Here is a 22,653-nt window from a genome sequence, read left to right as displayed (position 1 = left end):
ATTAAAGACTTTGTTGTCATCCCAAGCCCTCACTGTGCAGAGAAAAATCAGCTCAAGAGCAGGAGAAATGTTTTTTAAAAGTCAAAGGCTGATTAGCATGAATACTTGTGAGAAGGCTTCCAGCACAGAGCCCTCAGATCTCCTGTCAGCTGTCACCCCATCCCCAGGGCAGTGTGGGTGCACCTTCCCACAACAACCCACACCAGCCCAGGGAGGTTTGGTCAGGCAAGAACAGCAGGTGCAAAGCACCCAGCTCGGCCTTCCCTGGGAAGGGTGAGACAAACCAAGGAGCAATTCAGGAACACCTGGCACTCCATAAGGGATGAGAGATGCTTGCCTAGGACAGCCTAGAGGAGATGCTGGCACTGTCTAGATACAGTGGGCTCTATGGTGCTCAAATATCAGAGCATGAGAGCTTTAAAAAACCCCGTGTGAGGGGCTGCACCATTCACATACCAATCCTTGAAATGTTCCTAAGCCTTTCCTTGGGAGTACTGCTTGGAAAAGTGAAATATATTTATTGTTTTATGATACTTAAGATGCATAATTAGACCCTGCAGCCTCCTTACCATGCTTCAGCTGTAACTAACAAGTGATATAAATCATTTAAAAAGGAATTAATAGGGCCAGCAAATCAACGACATGACAACACTAGAACAAAACCAAGGGCACAAAATTTCAGTGCTGTATTCCACCAAAAGGACTTCCATGGCTCCTGAACACTCATTCACCTTCAGCAGTGTGCACCTTTCTTGTAGTGCTTTGGGAGCTCCAAAATACCTTCAGTTTATGTCAAATGTCCATGTGAACAAAGTGAATTTACCATGAGACTGAAGCAAGTGTCAGCGGTAGATTGTTTTCAGATGTCAAGACAGACGACTATAAACTTTAAAACCTCCCTCTTCTGCTTTATTGACATGTAAATTGTTCAAAAATGTTCTCACAATTCAATAATTACAAAGACTTAGACTTACATTAAAAAAGTAAAAACCAGAAAACCCCCAAAGCAGTAGTGTCCAGCTCTAACTGAGCCCCTTTATCAAGAATCTGAGAAAAAGAGCAAGTACTGTCGAACACTTAATGTAACAGGATTAAATGTTGACTAGAACACTCAGTTTAAACTAAAGATAAGTGCACATCCTATACAGTGTTTCAGAAAAGAACTTTAGCCATTGGTATATCATTAGCCCATTTAAACTGAATTTTAAATAAGTGACATCCAACTGTCATAAAATTGGCACAGAAGGCACACTAGTGTGACAATGACAAACTGGATATGCCAGCCACTGAATTAATTACAAGCTTTTAATGAAACATGGTCACAAATCTTTGAGTACTAAATGTATAATACATGGAAGCATGAGATTAAATATACACGCAAACATCACCGCACGTGGGCCATCGCAAAATATACAGGAGTGTGTTGTGCATTTTTCTACATGATCAATACTTGATTAATAATCATGGGGTCTTCATGCAGGTGAGGATACAATTAATGAGAAAAGCAGCACCCCCAGTTACACATCCTTCACGTTCCACTTTGGTAGCCAATGAACAGACTGATGTTTTAGTGCGATACAGTCCCTGGGTCAAGCAGACTCCGAGGGCAATGCGTCCACAAGAAGGCTTGCTAGCTAAACAGCATAGTGTGTCCTTACACCAAAAACCCAGGAGAAACAACTTCTCAGGAGGAGAAAGGCAGGAACTAGGAGTAAAACCTTTTTCACAGCAGTATTTGAAAGCCCTGACTAATGACTGATGAGGACTAAAAGCAGGGAATGGGTAAAGAGATAACTGTCAGTAGTCCTATGTACAAGACTAAAAAGTTGGTAGAAAGATAGAAAGACAGTTATGCAGCTGTATATGTAATGGCTAAATGAATTAAAAGGCCACAAAACTATAACCAGCTTTTCTTTGACTTCCTGGTGACTCTACTGATGTTGGAAACAACCTAGAGCTTCCTACCATTCTCCTTAAGATTTAGGAAAAAAACAGTTACAGGAAAAAGGGAAAAGTGTATTCATCTGAGGATGTAACTAACCCTGCTCACATTTCCTATTCAGAAGTCCCAATTCTGTCTAAAAGGATTTCCTGCTAATCAGACATTACATCATTCTATAGAAAAATAATATTCCTGATATTGTAGCAACATTATCAGTAACTCTATTTCTCTTTCACCATAAGAATAAGACTATTTACCGGTGGCCTTAAATGCTCCTATGCAATAAAACTGTCACAGCTGTGCAGAGAGGAATCAACCGTAACCGAGCAGTGAACAATTCTGCATAAAAAGCTCAATCGCTATTAGTAAAGAATTTTCTTCATTTCCATAGTTTGTATCTACAATCTGGATATATAATTATTCTTGTACAGCACTAGAGAGTCTGTGTCAGTCTTGGCACTAGCATCTGAGAGGCTCTGCCCTGCAGGTGAACGCCGTGGAGCAGTGGGTGACGGGAGCGGCGGCGTTACGCGTCACAGGTCGACTGGTCCAGTCCGTCCAGCGTAAGCTGATTCCTATGAGGAGAGTTGGGACTTGGGGGACCACTTGGATTTGAGCTGTTCGATGGAGTAGAGTGTTTGGTGGAGTCTGAATCAGGCTGTTAATGAGAAACATTAAAGAATGATGTTTACTTGAATTTTTTACACTCAAAAGCTTTCAAAGGCACTCAAAAATGAGGGTGAGCAACACCTACAAAGCAGTGTGCATTAGATTAACTCCATGGTTAAACATTCAAGCAATTACTTCAACAGGCTCTAGTGCAGTCCCAAAGGTGACCTCTGATGCAACAGGAATTATGGTAAAGTATGTGGAAATTGCTGCATCTCTGGCTCCTCTCCTTTAGCCATTGCAAAGCTTTCCTGATGGAATACATCTCTCTGCACACTGTTGGTTCAGAATTTACCAGCCTGCAATTTTTATGGCCCAGGAGTAGCTTTATCTGCCCATGTAAACACATAAAAACTATGGTCAAATCATCTTCAGTTTGGTGAGGAGGAAGGAAAAAGCATTATGAGCTGTTTACAAAACAGCAACAAGCCTGTGAAACAAGCCTGACAAACGAGTGAAGGCTGCCAAGAATCTGGCTGGAGATCTGGAAAGAGAATACACTTAGTGGGTACGTCCTACGTCAATATCTAATAAAGACCATCCACAGTTATTTCCCCAGTATGAGATTAGTCCTTGGATATTTGCCTTCACAGGCTGGTCTCACTTCAACAGGATGGCTGGCAAGTTTCCCACTATTTTGGTGTGTTACAATTCTGAGCACTGCACAGATTCACAGCTAATGAAATATTGCACAAAAAAAAATCTGTTACCACTGCAGCAAGTTATTTTCAAGAAAGAGAAATATATACTTAGCAAATAGATTGAAAGGTAACATCCTTCAAGAATGCTGTTCAGAAGGTTTTGCATGGCTTGAACAAAAATAAGATAATCTATAACAAGATTATCCTAACATGATGCGGTTCATAAAGTCAAAAGCCATGGGGGAAGCAGTATAAAGCCAAAAGGTGTTATTAGAGCCTCTTTCCAGTTTCAAACTACTATTTTTTTTAACATAAGAAGTCATAAGAAATTGTAAGAGCTACCAAAAAGAGAAAACATTGTAAAAATTCCCTTTCTAATCTATCATTAGTCATGCTTACAAACAACAATTACCAACAGAGCATGGAATATAATGGAGTTTGGGAAGGGTGAGCAGAAAAACTAACACAGTCCATCATAAGCACCTTTAAAAACCAAGACTGTTTCAAAAATACCTGCGTTTAGAGATCCCCACTTTCATGTGCTTTCAATGGCTAACTGAAGGTTACAAGGAAGTCAGACCACAGGTATGATCAGAACTCTGGACTTGGTGTGTGCTAAGGCAGCCAGCAAAAGTCTGGACATGCTTCAAACTTCAGAGCATTATATGGGCCTGCAGTTGGGTACCAAAAAGCACTAAAAAATATCTTAGTCAGGGACTTAGCTTCCCAGGAATAATTCCTAACACTTTCCTTGCACAGACAGTGCTTTAGCAAAGCTTAGAAGAAAACACATAATAAATCACAGATCCAAAAATCATGTATCTTCTCTATTTACAAGAAGATAGTTTACACGGATCAGTTTTGTAGAGCCAAGACATTTTAAGTTTGGTGACTACTGGCACATACTCTTATTCTTGCTAAAAGCAGTTTTATGTATTATAAATTTGATTCTTTCTCAAGCTACATGACAAAAAGTCTTCCTTAAGGCAGCACAGAAAATTACTTAACTAGTCATATTACTTTGCTATTCTATGCTAATATCCCAGAGAACATTTTTAGGAGCTTTGAGGACATTTCATCAATTAGTCAAATTTCCGTTGCCTATAAAGCTTAATCGAAGACATTACATTTCTTAAAATATCACCATCAGAAGATCTTTTCACAGCTTTGCCTTTGTGCTAGCTTATCTAACTTTTGCTGGGAAAAACACTTGTGGAAAGAAAACATCTCCATGAAGTATTTCTTTGGGAATGTAATTTATTGGAAAAAGAGAGCAATCTATGCCAACAGGACATTGTTGGTGTCCATGCACAGAAGGTGTTTTACCTCTTTGTCAAACTCCTGGTCAGGGTCGGACATGCTTCGGGAAGGCATGGCTGCTCCCACATCGCTGCCACCTGCACGGAGGAAAGGACAAAAAGCAATTTACAGCTCCTGTTGACATCACAGATTACAGCCCAGAGAGAGCAGCTTGTTCCAGCCTTACTTGAGGAGGGCCATGAGATGTAGGTTTTGTTTCTCTGCTGCTGCTGCTGCCGTGACAGGTTGGCTGAAGACTGACAGGATTTTTCATCCTGGGCAGGAGGTAGGACACTCTACAGTGTAAATGAAACACTTTGTTAGCCAGCAACAAAAGCTATCCAAGAAGAAGTTGTTACTCATGAAAACTTTACTGTGCTTTTGAAGCTATTACAACCCAGTGTTGGTAGAAAAACTGAACTTACTTGACCACATCCACATATTTTCAGTAACAGACACAAACCCTGAGAAAGACAGAGAAAGAACTAAGCCCCATAGCAGCCACTGGAACCTGTCAGCCAGCAAACCCTCTATGAAGGGGCAGGGACTGTACTAACAGCTCTGCTTTCCTTCCTCCTCCTGCTGAAATGACAAATTTCAGCCTGACCCACATCTGGGCTATCTGAGAAAGACAAGAGAAAGCCTGACTAACAGCTCTAGGATGAACGGTACATACAGAACATAAAAGTGTACCTTCACATCTTCCTCTTGTAGTTTTAAAACTAAAATAGCTCATAAAATGCTGTATTAGTTAAATACAAAATAAAATTAATGCTATAAAGCACTGCAAGTCACATGCATTTTAGTTACCTCCACAGCATTAGTTTTTTTCCCTTGTTATAGCTCTAGAATTGGTGAAGTGCCACAAGCATACCATATTCCAGTTCCTAACAGTTTGCAGCTACTCCTACCCTTGCTAGGGAAGCAGAGGAGGGACAGGAAGAGGAAGAAAGCAGAAGGGAGCCTTGCAGTGAGGAATGGTCACTCTGGAGAGAGATTTCAGCAGAGATAGGGCTCATGTGATAGACGTGCTCAAAGCCTGTTGGGGGTGATACCAAGAGCAGAATGTTGAGAGGATGAGGGGAAAGGAAACTCATCCTGTTGTTTTAAGACAAACAAGAAAAAGGAAGGAGGAAAGATTGATTATATACAAAACTACTGACAAGCTCCTGGCAGTGATATCTGTCTTTCAGTGTCTCATTCGTAAGTCAGCTAACAGTATTTCCTTGCACAGGATTTAAAGGCATTGCACAGCAGGAAGGTTCACCTTTCTCAAAAGGATTTAAAGAAGAATTCGGTACAGGGATAATACTTGAGCCCATCCAGCTCATCTTCACAGCTTTTGTGAGCAAGAACAAATGCACATATGTATCCCTCCCTTATAAATGTATTTTACCAGTGGGAGGTCCATGAGGACCTGCATTCCATCTCCTGGTCCCATGTGAGCCACGTGGTTGAAATTCGTTGGGTTAGAAATCATCTTTGACCTTAGCTCAGGGTCTCTAAGCATTTCCCTAAAAAAACAGGAGTGATTTGTTTCTATTAGCATTCCCAGTCTCTGCATGTCATCATGTATATTCAGTTATTTTTTACAAATTCACAAATAAATTCTTACCTCCTTTGCTGTAACCGCTCTTCCTCGGGAACCTTGAATACGAATCTTCTTTTGCTCCTGGTCCTGAGCATTTGCTTCTTGCTGTTGTCAGAGGTTTCTGGTACACTGAGGCCAGCTCCTGCTGTAACAGCACAAAGCAATTTCACTTACAGAGTACAGCCTGACCTAGACATATTCAACACAAATTTCATCTAGTGCAAAGGTAACATGGTGCAAATTAACCGGTTAGAATGAATTCCTCATTTCTCCTCTTGTTCAGGACTCACCTGAAAACTTGTTCTTGAAATATATTAACCTTGGTGGCTCACAGTTAAGGAGGTTCAGTGTGCCATCCATGTTTAATGGTCTGATCTGTTTTGAGGAAGGAGACAGAGAATTACCTCAAGTCTAGCATACACTCTGAAGAAACACCTCATTTGAAAATAACCCAATTAAGTTCAATACCCAAAGAAAATGACTTACCCTTCTCAAGCCAATAGTCTGGACCCATTCCATAGTGTTAACATCAAACACATCAACACCATACTCGCTATACACTGTTACATATGAAGAATTGCAACCTGCATTGATTGAAAACAAACAGAAAACCCTAATGTCATTTCAGCAGTGCAGAACTGACAAACATTTGAGCAGATTTCAACAGTTACAAGTTTTCCACTATGTGCAAGATACATTTTAAAACACATTTTCAAAGCCCCAGTTTCAAACAGATTTTTTTGTGAGAATAGATTTGCTAAGGACTATCAGCATTATGGAAATATTTAAATTTGACCATTTCAGTATTTTTAAAAACTTCACCTTGCCATTTCATGAAATTGCAAAATGGCACCTGAAGTTTTCACATGCATACAAATTTGCTAGGTGGTAGGAACTGAGCAGCCAGCTTTGCTATGGATTACTTCACTTCAGAAGCACCAAACTAACTACACATCTGCTGAGTGCAGAGGAGATGAGAAAGCCACCATCTGTGAGCTGGGTCATGAACTCATGATGCAGATCTGCTCTCAATTTCCTTCCTCTTTTGCTTACAATTTTCTAGCTTTAGATATTCTTGTATGGGTTACTTTCATCAAGTCGACAGAAAAATGTCACAATGCTTAAAGCCCGTAACTCATTTTCTCTTTTCAACTTTTTTCTTTAAAGCTTAAAAGGCATCAGCAGACAAGTTTATTTTAGGTCAAACGAAAAGCAGAGATCTCTAGAGCTTTGTATCGACATGCTTCTGCTCATGTAAAGACTTTCTCCTAAAGTAAAAAGCAGTTACTAGTAACTTAAGGGATTTAATAGAGAGAAGATGCTTCAATAAACAAAATGAAAATAACCCAGTAGGACACTAAACACATCACAGAATCTTTTTAGAAGAACTGAAGTACAGTTGTGGTGCTATTTTTTAAATTAATTAAAAGAATGCCTTGGACAGCTATCATAAAAATGTAACACAAAAGTGATTTATGGTCAAGCATCTATTGCATGTGGTCTTGGCTGGTGTGGATGTTCAAACCAAGAGGGAGAAGGGAGCATCAGGCAGAAACCATCTGCAGCCAAGGCTGGCATGTGCCAGGCACAGCTGATGAGCTTGCCCAGGTCTGAAGTGGCTCCCAAAAAGCTCTGTCAGTGCCTGCACAGGCTGGCCCAGGCTCCAGCCCCCTGCCCTGCTGGCTCCAGGGCTTTGCTCCAGCTGCAGGGCAGCCAGGGACACCCACACTGGCTCCAGGGCTTTGTCTCAGCCTGCAGGGGAGCCAGGGACACCCACGCTGGCTCCAGCGCTTTGCCCCAGCCTGCAGGGGAGCCAAGGACACCCACACTGGCTCACACAGGACACCAGCACAGGCTGGAGCAGGGACAGCCCTGATGGGCCAGCTGGGGTGACAGAGCTGGGCCAGTGTCACCCTGCCCTCTCCTGGGGTGAGGGCACTGACTGCCCCAGACACAAATTCTCTGCTTTAGCCCAAAACCTCTCTACAACATGGTGTTTACCACAGCAGCATCACTTCCACTTATTGGTCTCTCCTACAAAGACTGGCTGGGAGAACTGGGGGTGTTCTCAGCCTGGAGAAGAGAAGACTCTGGGGAGACCTCACAGCACCTCCCAGTACCTGAAGAGGCTACAAGGGAGCTGGAGAGGGACTTTTTACAAGGCAATGGAGTGATACAACAGGAGAAATGGCTTTAAACTGAGAATGGGTTTAGACTAGATATTAGGAAGAAATTCTTTATGGTGAGGGTGGTGAGGTACTGAACAAGTTGCTCAAGGACAGTGTGGAAGAAGCTGCTCCATCCATGCTAGTGTTCAAGGTCAGGTTGGATGGAGCTTTGAGAAAATTGGTTTAATAGAAGGTGTCCCTGCCCATGGCAGGGGAGTTGGAAGTGGGTGATCTTTAAGATCCCTTCCAACCCAAACCATTCTGTAATTTTATAGCCTCCTGATGGGGTAGTTAAAAAAACCCACCATCACTAGTGACAGACACTAGGACTGAGGAGTGAGGACAAGGCTAATGAAAAGGGAAGTAATTCAGTTTCCTTTGGCAGCAGAAAATGTTGCTCTTTCTACAAAAACAGCCTGAGGCCAGCACCACTCAGGACTGCACATCCAAGAATGTTATAAGATAGTTTACAGTAAGAACACTTCTAATAATAACAGACAAAACCATTAACTAGCAAGTCTAGTTTGCTGAAATGCAAAAAACTGTAAAGCTGATTAAGGGAAAGGAAACATTAGCTTTAGCTAATAGTGTTTTAAAGTAAATTTCCCACTACATTGTTTTCTAGGGACTTTGCTTCAGACTTCTGTTCAGAACTAGGTCAGAGTAAAGTAAGCAAACAATTTCACTTCAAATCAAATACAATTAAACACATTCCTATTAGGGCCTGGCCTGATCCACCTAACTCCTTGCTGTACTACTTAAACAAAAAGCTATTTATTGCCTTCAATCATTCAAAAATTTTTAATTGCTATTTGAGCTTCAAATAGAAATACCAGATTTATCATCACCTGCCTTTGACTACTGAATATTGAAAAATGCTCTGCATGTGCCTCTGTTCTACCAAGCTGATAACCAATGCTCCTGAAACAAGCAGAGTGGCTTAAATATTACTCTCACCTATACTACTTTTGGATACTGTCCCCCTAAAATTGAAACCAAAAGGAGAAAATTTTAATCTCTTATTATCTTTATGAACCTTCAGACTTGCAGTTACATTTCTTCTTCAACTTTCTCCTGTAATTTGAGAACAGTACACAGAAGACACCCTACAGGCAACTGGACATTTATGCTCTCTAGGTGAACAAAAATCTTTATAGAATTTCACAGACAGGTAGTCTTGCACTGTCCTGCATCCAGGACTACTTTCTCTAAAAATTATTTTGCATTCCACTATTTATTCTTCTGTGTCCTGTAATAATGTAGAGCATTTCTTGCAGCATCCAGGATCTCCAAGTCCAAAACTACCCCCAGGAAGAACCACGTGTCTGTTAACTCACCAAAAATTAAACTCGATAATCAAAGACAAACTGAAGCAAAATTGAATACAATGCTGAGTATTTTTTGACAAGTAAAGCAGCAACAGGGATATGGCAACAGAAAAACATATACATACTACAGGCAACAGGAGTTGCAGGCCACATTAGTTCCTGCATGCGTGACCTTCGACCTTGCGAATCGACGTAAACTCCCATATGGCTGAAGCAAAGCAGGAATTCCTCATTACTGAGCTCCACAGCACAAAGGGCATCAAAAGACTGCTGGGAGAGGAAGATAAGCGAGGGGTCATTAGGATTTACCAGGTTTATAGATTGTCCATCTCCCTGGATGGTCAACAGAGAGAACCCAGACTGGTAGCCAACACAGAGCTTGTCCTTGAACACTGTCATCCACTGTACAATTCCTGGAGCCTGAATTTCACTGAATTTTTTGTGGAAAGGTTTAGTTCTGTGAATTTCATAGCAAAAAACCTGTCGTTTGACAGCCACAAACAAACAAGTAGAAGAACTCTTCTTTAGTGTTCCAGTTGTAATCAATTGGCAGCCTTTAGTTTCTGCAAGCTTAATGTCAAAGTTCCCTTCTGACCCATCCAGAGAGGCCCAGGGGTAAAGGTGGACGTGATGGTTCCGACCACAGATGAGGATGATGATTTTTTCTTTGGGAGCAAGCTCTATCTGGTACACCTTCTTGCAGTCAGCAGCTCGGACTATCACTGCAAAGGAAACAAGAGCTGCCATCAGTTAAACAGGAAAATCACCAGGCCCAGAAACACTGCAGTGATACATAGTGAGGTCTGAAAATTAATCCAAACACAGACGTGTACCAGGTGAGGAAGAGCACTGATTACACATGTCTGATTCTCTGTTATTAATTCTCAGAGCAAACAATGAAACAAAGCATTCCTGCAACCCTCTCTATTCATAAAAAAAAAATCTCAACAACACTTTGTGGGAAAATGCTGCTTAACATGTAGGATAAATGAAGACATTTCTTTATATAATTGTATCTGTACCATCTGTACAGTGAAAGATGTTGCATCTTCAGAAGTGGGTCCCACCTCCAGGGAAACATCAGCATCTTCAGTAAATTTTGGAGGAAGACCAAATTAGCAGAAAACAAAGACAAGGAATATCAAGTATTTAATCCTGAAAAGTGAGGAGACAAAATGCTGTACTGTTGGCAGATGCCTCAGCCAGGTACAAAAGCAGTACAGTAAGGGTACAAAACACACATATGGAAAGAGAAAAAAATGCTCTTTGTGATGGGGAAAGGATAAGAAGGAAAGGGCTTAGGCTGCAGGAACAGAGGCTCAGGACAGGCACCAGGAAAGCCCTTTCAGAACAAGGACTAGCCAGACTACTCATGGGGAGTTTTGCTGCTTGATGCATTTTTTTAAAGCAGGGTTAGAGGCAGCTAAGGGGGTTAGGTACAATGTGAGCTCTTCAGGGATCTTGGCTATACAAGAACTTTCAAGAATGAAGTGAGTATTTAATGGGGTACAAACAAGAGAGCAATTCTAAACTAGGAAACTTAATAAGCATAAACCAATAAAATTAAATTGCAACTTTCATTTTTCTGCTAGCTGAATGCTTTAAAAATATTTGTGAATTGTAGTTAAAAAAAAAAAAAAGAACTCTTCATTGGAAAGTCTTTGCCTTTTTTCAGTAACAGTTGAGTAATGTAGCCAAATTCTTTAAACTTGGCAATAAGACTTTAGCTGTTTAAATCACAAAGTGCTGTTGTGGTGTACCCTCACCTGAATAAATAGATGAAATGTCTGAAGAAATGCTCTAGGAAATAACTGGCTTTGCCACAGAGAAATAGTTTCCTTCCTAGCTCCAACTCCAGCTTATTTGTCAAGAATTAAGCAATATTCTAACCAAAGACCTTTGCTATAAACAGCTGGCAGTTAATTAACACTAAAAATTACAACTGCCATAAAATGAAAAACAGATTATGATTTACAAAAATGCTATTAACACACAGAACTGGCCAGAGAAAACTCCTGCTAAACATTTCTTAGCTTAAAACCAAACCTGATAATTAATTTTCACATTTACATATAACATGGTGATGCAGATAATTGTTCCTTTAGGAAATGACCTTTTAAATTAAATTTACAACTTTCTTTTATGCAAGAAGCTGTGCTGGAATTCCTGGAATTATCTGCATCTCAAGTTATGTTTATATCTAACTGCTTAAAGAATGGAGACCACTGGAAGTTTACTCAAAGCAATGACATTCATTACTGCTAAAAAGAATTCCAAATATCTGCTGTATAAAGCAGTTTCTCCTGGAATTGGGCAATGTCTTATTCTAAACAAGAAGAATTTTCTTTTGACCCAAAACCACATCCCTGATATAATTTAATTTTGGAAGTCAAGTAAGTCTTTAAAAACCTGTATTCACTGCTTTATTTTACATTGAAATGCAATCTTTAGCATGAGTAAAATCCAACTTTCAAATAGCCACAAACTAAATTACACAGAAAAAGGAATTGAGAAGATCACTGACAAGACCAGCACCCCAAGACACAGTTGCTTTGGACACCACTGGTCTTCAAGAGAATGTGAGTGGCTGTCAAGTTTCTGGAAGAAATAGGTAAGATGGAGGTTTTAAAAGGAAGTCTACAAACTTTGTGTGTGCTATGCATGCTTTGTGTGCTGAAGCACTTTGATACCAGCTGTGGGAACACAGCTAAGGTGAGAATGTGCCAGGATATGCCCAGTAACTCATCCCTTTCATTTCAGCCACTCACCTGAATGTAACGATAATGACCAAATTAGTGCTTATACCTCACATTCACTTTTCCTTCTCATCAATTAACTGAGTGTTTAATACTTACTATACATGAAAGGCTGTTGTGCAACCTATATTACAGCAGCACTCCAAGTTATGGAGCTCATTATTTTGTATGTAATTACTGCATGCATTATGGCCTGACTTACCATCACGGGTCACCTCTATCACGTACAGTCCTTCTTCTGAGCCAATTGCAATTCTATCTCGATCTAAGGAGGAAAAAAAGACCATTAATTCAGCTAAGCTTGGTCTTATCTTTAAAACAGGCTGTTTGTTTTGAACAGCTGAAAAAATTTCTGCACAAACAGATTTTCACCAGCAAATCAATTTTGCTTGAGTTCACACAGTCTGTCAAAAGCATGCTAAGTACCATGTTGCTAAAACAACCTGCTGAACAACTCAACAGTATTATTTACTCCAAGTGGATGAAGAAACCTGAATATCAATGCAAGATTAGCATTTTTCGCCCATTATTAAATTCCTATCAAGGAATTCAGCTGAGGAATTTATTTCAAGATGTCAGTGCTCTCATTATAAAAGCCCATCTAAAAGTTCCAACCACCTTCATACACTGATAAAAGTTAAATCAAACATACCTACAATAGCAGCAGCTAAACTTGCTTTAATAAGAGGCAGTGTACTGTCATAGGCTTCTTGTGGAATATGCACAACCTGGTTCCTCAGCCTGTTTTTGTGCAGGATAGACTGCAACCCTTCTAGGATTCCAACCCACTTTCTCTTTTCATTCTCATTTTCTGTCAGGATCAGTAGAGAACAAGACTTTGAAGGCAAACCTAAGAGAGAAGCTGTCACCTTTAAACAGACAGAGACAGTGAAATTAGTTAGAGTAATAAAAGCCCTTTTTAACACAGAGAACTGTGAAAATAAACTACACTTTCTCATGACACTGGAATGATGTACCCAAGAAACATACACAACACAGCTAATACAGCCACAGTGCTTCAGAAAAACTACCAAAACACAACCACTGCACAAGACACAGTGGCTTTGTTCAAAAGTACTCAGCCTTGCTTAAATATTCTGAATCCTAACATATGGACAGGGAATGCTACAATAATCAATACATGGCAGTAAAAGCTCCTTCCTGCTCTGAACCATTGTCTGTCCTGATCCCACCCACCCATAATTCACTGAGAGTGACACACGTGCTTTGGGAACCAGATGCATTGAAACCCAAAGGCATTGCTATCATCAGTTCTGAATTTGTTATCTAATTTTCCAAATATTTGTCCAGGGGAAGAGCACATCATGTCTGCATTCAAAGTTCTGGAGGAAAGCAATATTTGAGACTGAAGAACTGCATTCTCCCACGTCCTGCGCTAAAAGAAAATCACTATGGCTTCACTTAATTTTCAGTTAAATCATAAATCATCCCATAGATCTCAAAGCAGAATGTGTTCAACATAGAAAAACTATCCAGGAACTTCTATTGCCTGAAGAAAGCATGCAGTAATTCTTAATATTTTGGGGTTTTGTACTGCATGAAGAGACTGAAGGGTTTATGGTATCATGAGAACTATACTTGCAGCCACAAACAAACAGGCCAACAGCCAGCATCAGCCCTCAGCACAGACTCTGAGTAACAACATTTGAACAGAGAAAGACCAACAAAAGGTGTAAAAGTGCAAATCTGAAGGCTGTAACATGGACTATCAGACCTTCAGCCTACATGCTGTTGTAAGGAAATCATTGTAAGGATGGATGTTGTGGTAATGCAACACACACACTTCCTGGAAGAGTGAATAAACAGTAACACTCATCTTGAAGGTAAAATAAATCTGAAAGTAAACTTGGGACAACAGGATGTCAAAGACAGAAGTTCAGAAGTAAGATGAAGGTAGAGGTGAAGGGAGGTAGGGAAAGAACTGAGTAGCTGCAACTGCTCCTAGCTCTTACTATTCTGCATAAAGGTTTGTTCCTGTCTAAACTGTTACTAAGCATTAATATTTTCAAGACAGATAAAGGCATAATGGATAATGTTTAGAAAACAGAGCAAAACCAGATTCCAGCAATGGCTTTCCATTTGAAGTACCACCATGTATTACTCCCCAATCTTTTGAAGCTGGCAACTTATATATAGTCAAATGCAAGAAAAAAAGTGAGCAGTTGGTCAAAATATATATTGCATTATTTATCATATAAAAATTCATTATTTGCTATGAAATTCAAGGCTTCTTAACTTGGACTGCTAAGCTGTGGGAGCACTCCATTACAGCCAACTCCTACACTATTATTAGAAATGTGAATTGATGGCAGAATTTAAGACTGTGGTGTCTGAATGTCAGCATGGCCTAACACCCAGCTTTAAAAACTGGTTACCAAGGAGAAATGTTTGAATCTGAGACAAATTCTTATTCCTCTTGAATTCATGGGGAGTCAGAGGTGGGAACATGTGTTTGGCAGCATTCTATTTGTAGAACAGAATTTGCTGGGTATTGTTTTCTGCTGATAGAATATCCAGAAGAAATGAAAATCTGTCTTTCATAGGCTACCAATATCACCATGTGCTATGTGCAATGACACATACAAAAGAAGGACCACATTTTTACACAAATGATGTGAATTAAAAGTTTAAACTGTTCTGTGCAAGCTACTCTATGTGATTGTGTCAGCAAGATGCAGATCTAGAACTACATGACATTGAGATGAGACTCTCCCAGTCAGGTTTAGTGGTTTCCAGTTTTAGAAATTCCACCTTTTAAAGGAGGACACAGAACTGATCAGCAGCTTCTCTGGTCCCCTACCTAAATGGATATATTCACACATCAAGCTTCCAGTTAATTAATCACATCTCTTTAGCAGGGGATAATCTGATCAAACCATGTACATATTTGGTCATGTATATCCAGACAAATATTTTTACAGAGGGATATTTGACAAAAATGACTTTTATTATTTAGATACCCTTTCAGTTAAAAACTGTGGGCAGAAATTAGAGCAGCAAGTCAGGCAGGCTGAACTGAATGGATGCCTTGTTCTTGAATGAACCATCATTCTGCACACCAAATTTTCTCTCCTCAGAAATTTTCTCTCCTCACCAAATTTTCTCTCCTTGCCTACAGTATTCTATGTTTGCTAATTTAAGAAGAGAGCAGGCAAATGGGAACTAAAAAACCCCAAAACCAAAATGCAATCATGAGGAAACTTAAGGTACAGGTAGTGGTAAACCAAAGTATGAAAATTCACTGCAGAAAATATTTTTACAAAGAAAGCAGAAAAGCAGAGACAGAGGCAGACAAGTAGCAAAGACAATTCCCAAGTAAGATCCTGAAGGACCAAATGATAGGCACTGCAACTGACTGACAGCTCTTTGCTTTCCATGTTTTCCTGACTTGATTCTAAATGGGTGAAGATCAGAGATGCTGAAAACAATGAGTTTGTGTATTCAAATGTAAGGACTATAGATACTGGCTACTAATGTATTCTTTACTAAATTTTGCAACTCCAGATTTAATATGATTCACACAAAACAGAGAAATTAAGTTCTGTTGTTAAAAACTAAATACAGCATTCAGATAGAACATACACTAAAGGGGATATTAAAGCTCAGTTCATTATTTTCTCTTATTTTATTTTTTCTCCTGTACTTAAATATGAAATTAAGGAAACTAGATCAGTTTCAGAATATTCTGTTACAGCACTGTAACAAGTAAAAACAGAATCTGGTAATACCAATGTAAAAAGAGAGAAAATATACTGAATTATACTCAGGAAAATAAAAAAAAGTGACAAACTTTATATACAAGGAAGCAGCTAAAGAATGAGAACTTTGTTGTCACATTCATATTTTCTGAAAAATCCCTTTGCCCAGAATTTTTCTCTGGGGAAGCTGAGAAGCCTCAGAGAAAATGAAAACAATAATTATCTCATTTGCTTGTCCTCTGTTTTGCTTATGGGGAATGTGTTTGGAGATTGTTTCACTGGTTTCTGGTGTGAGAGCTTTCACTCATTGGCCAATCAGTGCCAAGCTGTGCCAGGACTCTGGAGAGAGTCACGAGTTTCCATTATTATCTTTTTAGCATTCTGTAAGTATCCTTTCTCTATTCTTTAGTATTCTCTAATATAGTATTCTTTAATACAATATAGCATCTTAAAATAATAAATTAGCCTTCTGAGAACATGGAGTCAGATTCATCATTCCTTCCTGCCACAGGGGTTCCTGCAAATACAACACATATTGCTCTTCTACATATGTCAGCAGCCCTTGTAAATTCTTACACTTCTATATAACCTAATCAAGGTTAGATATGGACAGTATAAGCCCTATCAAAACAAACCAGTGGCATTTAACAGGTATTTTCTGTAGGAGTCAGTGCAGAGCCATACCCTGAATATGCACGGGATGTCTTTCCGGGTTGCGTGTATTACATCTGAGGCCAGGACAGAGCTCACACAAAAATCTTCATCTCTAGGGAGAAAAGAGAACAAGAGCATCACACACAAGCACACATACAGATTACTGAGCAGAATCTAACTGGTATCACCACTGTTTCAATAGGCTGCAATCTCCTAACACCACACAGAGGTCACAACTGCTTTGTTATGCTCTAACCATCCTTGGCCCAAACAGCTGCCAAGCCTCACTTATGTCTCTACAGCATCTGGTACGTGTACCTCAGTCCACCTGAAGCTAAGCAGGGTGGCTTTGTGTAGTTTTGGTGTCCCAACCACACCTATTCTACAATTAGAAGCAAGAATATTGCTCTTCCAGCCCAGCAGACACATTAGAAATGAATAATTCATACCTCAATGTGTAGCAAGAGAGGGGCCTTTGGAAAAAAAGAAAAATCACATAAAAAGCTCTTGGCAACATAATTATAGTTTGTGGGTTTTCAAATAAGGGTTTTCAAAACAGCTAGATTTTATTCTCTATTACAGTAAAATAAACAGACATCAGAACAACTTTTGCATTTTAGAGTGCTCCACCCCAGAGGGCTTGTCTGCACTAGCCTTTTCAAACTGAATTTGACCAAGTTGATCACCATAATTGCCAATTTTAGTGCAAAGATGACACTAATGTCTGAAACTTGCCCGTGCTAGAATTCATAGCTGTGATGGTTAACATCTATTAAAAACATCTGAGAACCCTCAGATGGCAGCCTCAAAGGGGCAGCTACAACAAGCAGATAAAGCATGGCACAGTTGGTATATGGTATCTGGCTGAGTTGCTTCAAGCAGTGTACTGATGGGAATGCTGCTATTTGCAATACTTCCACGTTCCTGCTCCCACTGCCAGCATGTCAGAGAGCTGACACTGACAGCTCCCAGCACAGCACTACTGCTGTAACCCCACCCTACTGCTGTCTGGAAGAAATAAAAATCATGGTGCTTGTGAATGCAAACTTTATATTCAACACAGGTACAAAGGCGCTGTAACATTAAAAGGTATTACACTTTCTTGATATTTCCAAAAATTGAAATAAAAGAAGTTCCTTGGTTACTCTGATCAACTTAAGTCTCAGATATTTGGTAGGCAGTGTTCACTGGTTCAGATGGTTCCCCTTGAAGTAATAACTCCTGTTAAAAGGCAGGGTCAGAGCCATTTGCAGTGGAAATTAGTTGATGCTTTTCTGCAGACTACTTCAATTTTTCTAACATGCCTGAATACTTACTGGCTATGGGATGATGTGTGACTCAATGTTGAGGTCAGAGTGCATGGGAAAAGCAATCTACCAATATACACTTGCTTTTTACAGGTGCAAATGGAATTCTAGGAAGAAGCATGCCAATGCTGTGAATGCTGGTGATTGCAGTGTGAGTGACTGTAAAGTCACTTAAGTAATTTCTTGTTGAGCCAACTTGATCAGCCTAAACTCAGCTGCAGTTTAGGTACACAACACATGAATCTTCTTAGGACACAGCTCTCAAAATCTTCTAATTTCTTGTGTACTAGAAATAAACACTCCTGTTAAGAAAACAGTAGAGAGGATTTCTACTCTGCTGTAACAATACCAACCTGAGATCCAAGACTTGACTTGCCACAACTCCAGGCTGGGTGGATTTTCCTTCAGGCACATCATATAAGAACAGTTTACAGTCACAGACAACTGCATAAGCCCTCTGCCACCCTTTCTTAACTCCTGTAGGCTTTGGGACCTGCAGGGAAATAAATGATTGCTTATTACATGTAAGCACATGCAGAAGACACAGAAAGCAGGACATTTAGAAAAGCTCATACTTAGAACAATGAATTAGAGCACTTTTCTACTTGTCCTTCAAAACAGGATGAAAAATAAAAATCAAGCAATCATTTTTCCTCTTTTAAGTTCAACCATTCCTTGTTACAGCTCAAAAAAAAAATGAAGACTTGTATAAAGATATTAGGTTTGGATATTCCACCAATGCCAAAATGGTAGCACAGTTTAACTTTTATATTATGCTTACATTAAAAATGACAGAAATTCTTTCTTAAACCATTCTTTTTTTCCCCCTGCTGCTTATGAACATTGTAGCTACTAATCTACTGACCTTCAGCTCTTGTAGTAAAACCAAGTGTTTCTCCCACATCTAAAGCAATGAAGGTTAAATAAGTTACATTAAATAAGTTACATAGATGGCACACAAACCCTTAAGGCTTTAGCACTATTTAGGAGATGTGTTTAAACATACTTAGAAGTTCCAAGCTGTAGAGCTGTAAGTGAAGTTAAGGATTCTTCCCTTGTCCAAGAAGAAAAGACTGTTACCTTGACATAACCTTTGTAGGCTGTTCCTATTCCTCTTTGCACATCTACTCCAAGAGGCCTTTTGGCTTGTTCAGGGGGTATAGGGCAGACCTGAGGTGCACTGTCCTTGCAGGAAACATGGCATGCAAATGAACACACTAAGTACAAAAGAGAAAATTCACAGTGAAATGTGTGTATGAGTCAATCATAACAGGTGATTAACATAGTCTACACTCAGCAAATTAATTAATCACACTGAAACTGGCAGTCAAATATTGCAATAGCTCACTAGGCTGAAGAAGTGAACACACCTAGATATTGTATGAGACTCTCCAAAGTGCTTTTATTTCCTCTTTTCAGCCCATTCATAAAGGGCGGGAACTGAGTCCACATTTAAAGGAAAATGAGCTGGGCAGCCTTGCTGGTTTTAAGCACCAACTCATCCAGTCACAAAAGAGAAATAGTGTTAATAAAGAAGGAATAAAAATTAGGGTAGTGCTAATAGGTGTTTAATTTGATCCACATATGCAAGAACACTGCAAAAACAAAGTAAAACTAAACTGATCAAAAAATAGAAAGAGTTAAACTATTAAACACAAGACAGACATAAATAAAGCATAAATAAAGTAGAAACCAGGGACAAGGACCGAAATACTGAATGATGGAAGAGTCATATATACCTATTGCCAGAGTTCCAGTAAATTCAAATAAGGAGCAAACTAGCATTGAATGCTTTCTTACCATTTGCACCACTTTGTGCTGCACCAGCAAGTGACAGAGGTCTCTAGGTCTTCTCTACAAAGCACTTCACACAGAAGCAGTACACAGAAAAACCTCCTAATACATGCCAGTTCACATGAGACAGACTACAAGAACTGTGGAATGAGTTCATGTGTTATATCATCTGACCCACAGCTTAGGGGTGAGATCCTTCCACTGAGATTTTGCTTTGTTTGTCCCAGCTACCCTGTTTCTACCAGGAGGCTTGGGAAGGCAGGAAGAGAGGGGCACGACACTCTGAGCTGTCCTGTGTTTCCTCCTAACCATATTCTCAGAAGTGAGAATCTGGCAGATATCCTAGGCACATCTTGTTCTGTAATTCTGAAGTTTCAAAGGATTCCAAAAGAACTGGAAACAGCCTGCTTCTGCTACAGCCACAGACAGGGCAACAAAGCTCCTCCTCATGATGCCTGAGGGAGGAGACAGCAGAGGGGGCAGCTCAGATCAGGTTGCCTGGCTTGTTCTTTGAGCTACTGTCTGCTCCCAGGAGGGCAGGGGTTACCAAAGTCACACCCACAAAGAACTGTAGGTGCTCCTCAAGATCAGGTAATAAATTCAGCTCTTTGAGGAGGCATCATGATTATTTGGGACTGTGGATATCAAGGTACACCAGTTACAGAATAGGGAAAATCCACAGGATAGAGTCAGTTCCAGTCTTCTGTAAGTGTAGCTGTATTTTACCACAGTCTCCAGGATTAGAAAGAGAAGGAATTGGAAAATGCAAGTGATTGAGAGGGGAACGTTTGGCAAAATTTTGTTCTATTGGAATCATCCCTATTTTTATATCAATGCGATTTTAGTTTTTTTCTGTAGCAATCAAGAACTGCAGTAGATTAGGCAAAATGGAGAACTAATGATGCAGAGCTTATCAAAACACACAAGACAAAAGAAGAGTGAAGCCCCTAGCTGCACTAAAGGAAAAAGACAGTTTCAAGCTTGCAAGAAGAGATACAAAACAAGAGCTCAGAACTGTCAGCAACAGGAGACAAAAGGCAGCCCCAGGGCAAGTGCTGGCAGAGTGATAGGCTCTCCTGGGGAAGAACTGCCACCAGAAGATCTGCCAGGAAAAAAGCCCTGAAGGGCAGATGAGGCAATCTACATGTGATACTGAGGGTGTCAGTGGAGAGGCTGCCACTAGCAAGAACTAAGCTGGGCACAGAAATAAAGTTATTTATACTGTAGTATGTATACTATATGAATTTGTGGCCTATTTAACTGAGCTCATGTGTCTAATCAATATACAGACATTTCAAATGAAAATACCTCCATATACTTGAACATGGAATTCAGTAGTGATACATGCATCAGAGAAAGCATTTTAAATAAAACTAATGGACAGCAAGACAGCCTACAAGCCAAATAACAGAGCAAACACTCCTCCCAACATATGGGGTTTATGAACAGAATAGCATAAAATAGACATAATCAGATTCATGTCACCAGATCACTCCTGCAGTTTTCTCTAGTACAACAAAAGAAAGCAATCCTGTCTTCCCTACCACCTCCCCTGCACTAATGGTAATAGAATTAATTAATATTATACAATATGCAAGGAAACCATACCTCATCATTCTACTAAAGAGACCTCAGGAATATGCTGTTATGCAACAGAAAATCATCCATTGGCAGCCACTCCTCTCTTTCATTCCCTCCCCAAAGAAATGGTTCTCTTAAAATACATTGGGATGCTTTTGTGAGGGGCTTGCTGAAAATTTACAAAAAGTTTCACCAACTCACCGTCACAGGCATAACCTTGTCGAACTAATCCCACCATGAGAGAGGTGCAATGACTACATTGAGTGGGGCTGGTGAATGACTTGATATTGAGCTGGTGAGCTTTAGGCTGAAAGATACATTCAGGATTAAAAAACTCATCATTTTCTGGGCTTGAGTAATGCAAGCACCTCCCTCCACCACCCTCCAGTGTGTACATTATGAAGCCTGGGCTTCTTTTATGTAAGTGCATCTTGTAGCAGGTGCTGCAAGACAACAGTAACAGTTTTAATTCCAACTCCAAAAGACAGTCAGACCCAAAACTACAACCATGTTTTGTCATCCCCTCCAACAAAACAAAACAAAACCCACTGATGATGTGCATATGGAAGCATTTGATTAAAAACACAGACCTAACAAAACCACAAACATGACAAACCCAAACAGGACAAGAAAACACAGAGGGCTCATTTATAAATGATATTTTTTCCTTTGTTCTTTAGAATAAGGTTAGCACAGTCCCCCTACCTTTGGTACAGCTAGAGAAATGGACTGAATGGTGGGGGAAGGAGCAGCAGGCATCCTCTGAAGCCGAATTGGTTCCTGAATCACAAGAAACTGTAATTGAGCAAAATAAGGCTGCAAGAATTTGTTTCAAAATTGGGGTGGCAAAGCTTATTGTTCTGATTTTTTTTTCCTTTTTTGAAAATTATCAATAATTTAATAATTGTAAACATTGCCATTCTGATTTAATAGAAACAGATTGTGTTTTAAAGCACTCACAGGAAAGCCTGCACACTAACAAACAAGCAGCAATACAGAAAACATGAAAATGAGGTACATCAACATACACAAAGCCAGCGAAAAGGTTTCATTTGCAACTGTCCTCAAAGCAGGTGCAATTAACACTGAGACATTGCAAATATGCAGCATCCAATCCTGCTCCTTCATAATGAATGCTGCAGTATGTATTCATCATGAACAAGACAGAGACTTTCTGGTGAAATACTCCTCAGGGTAAAATAAC

The 22,653-nt window shown here is 39.8% G+C and overlaps 1 protein-coding gene across 11 annotated transcripts in view; it reads right to left on the bottom strand.

Moving 5' to 3' along the window:
• Positions 1 to 884: 884 nt before the first annotated feature.
• Positions 885 to 22,653, bottom strand: part of CDC42BPB (CDC42 binding protein kinase beta) — a 91,876-nt gene continuing 70,107 nt past the window's right edge. For 2 of the 11 annotated variants that reach the window (XM_064716059.1, XM_064716064.1), the window contains 16 exons: positions 22,155 to 22,229; positions 21,651 to 21,756; positions 19,155 to 19,291; positions 18,428 to 18,567; positions 16,798 to 16,879; positions 13,047 to 13,263; positions 12,597 to 12,659; positions 9,764 to 10,360; positions 6,629 to 6,726; positions 6,433 to 6,517; positions 6,167 to 6,287; positions 5,948 to 6,065; positions 4,977 to 5,015; positions 4,739 to 4,847; positions 4,579 to 4,649; positions 885 to 2,600 (listed from right to left, as the gene is read on the bottom strand). In XM_064716059.1, the coding sequence (XP_064572129.1) occupies positions 2,469 to 2,600; positions 4,579 to 4,649; positions 4,739 to 4,847; positions 4,977 to 5,015; positions 5,948 to 6,065; positions 6,167 to 6,287; positions 6,433 to 6,517; positions 6,629 to 6,726; positions 9,764 to 10,360; positions 12,597 to 12,659; positions 13,047 to 13,263; positions 16,798 to 16,879; positions 18,428 to 18,567; positions 19,155 to 19,291; positions 21,651 to 21,756; positions 22,155 to 22,229 (2,190 nt within the window). In that variant the 3' untranslated portion in view covers positions 885 to 2,468. The remainder of the gene's footprint in view (positions 2,601 to 4,578; positions 4,650 to 4,738; positions 4,848 to 4,976; positions 5,016 to 5,947; positions 6,066 to 6,166; positions 6,288 to 6,432; positions 6,518 to 6,628; positions 6,727 to 9,763; positions 10,361 to 12,596; positions 12,660 to 13,046; positions 13,264 to 16,797; positions 16,880 to 18,427; positions 18,568 to 19,154; positions 19,292 to 21,650; positions 21,757 to 22,154; positions 22,230 to 22,653) is intronic. The other 9 variants (XM_064716060.1, XM_064716065.1, XM_064716061.1 and 6 more) reach the window with 5 other exon arrangements.

This window comes from Zonotrichia leucophrys, chromosome 5 (genome assembly GCF_028769735.1).
Source record: "Zonotrichia leucophrys gambelii isolate GWCS_2022_RI chromosome 5, RI_Zleu_2.0, whole genome shotgun sequence".
NCBI classification, from domain to species: Eukaryota; Metazoa; Chordata; class Aves; order Passeriformes; family Passerellidae; genus Zonotrichia; species Zonotrichia leucophrys.
This window is presented reverse-complemented; position numbering and strand designations above follow the sequence as displayed.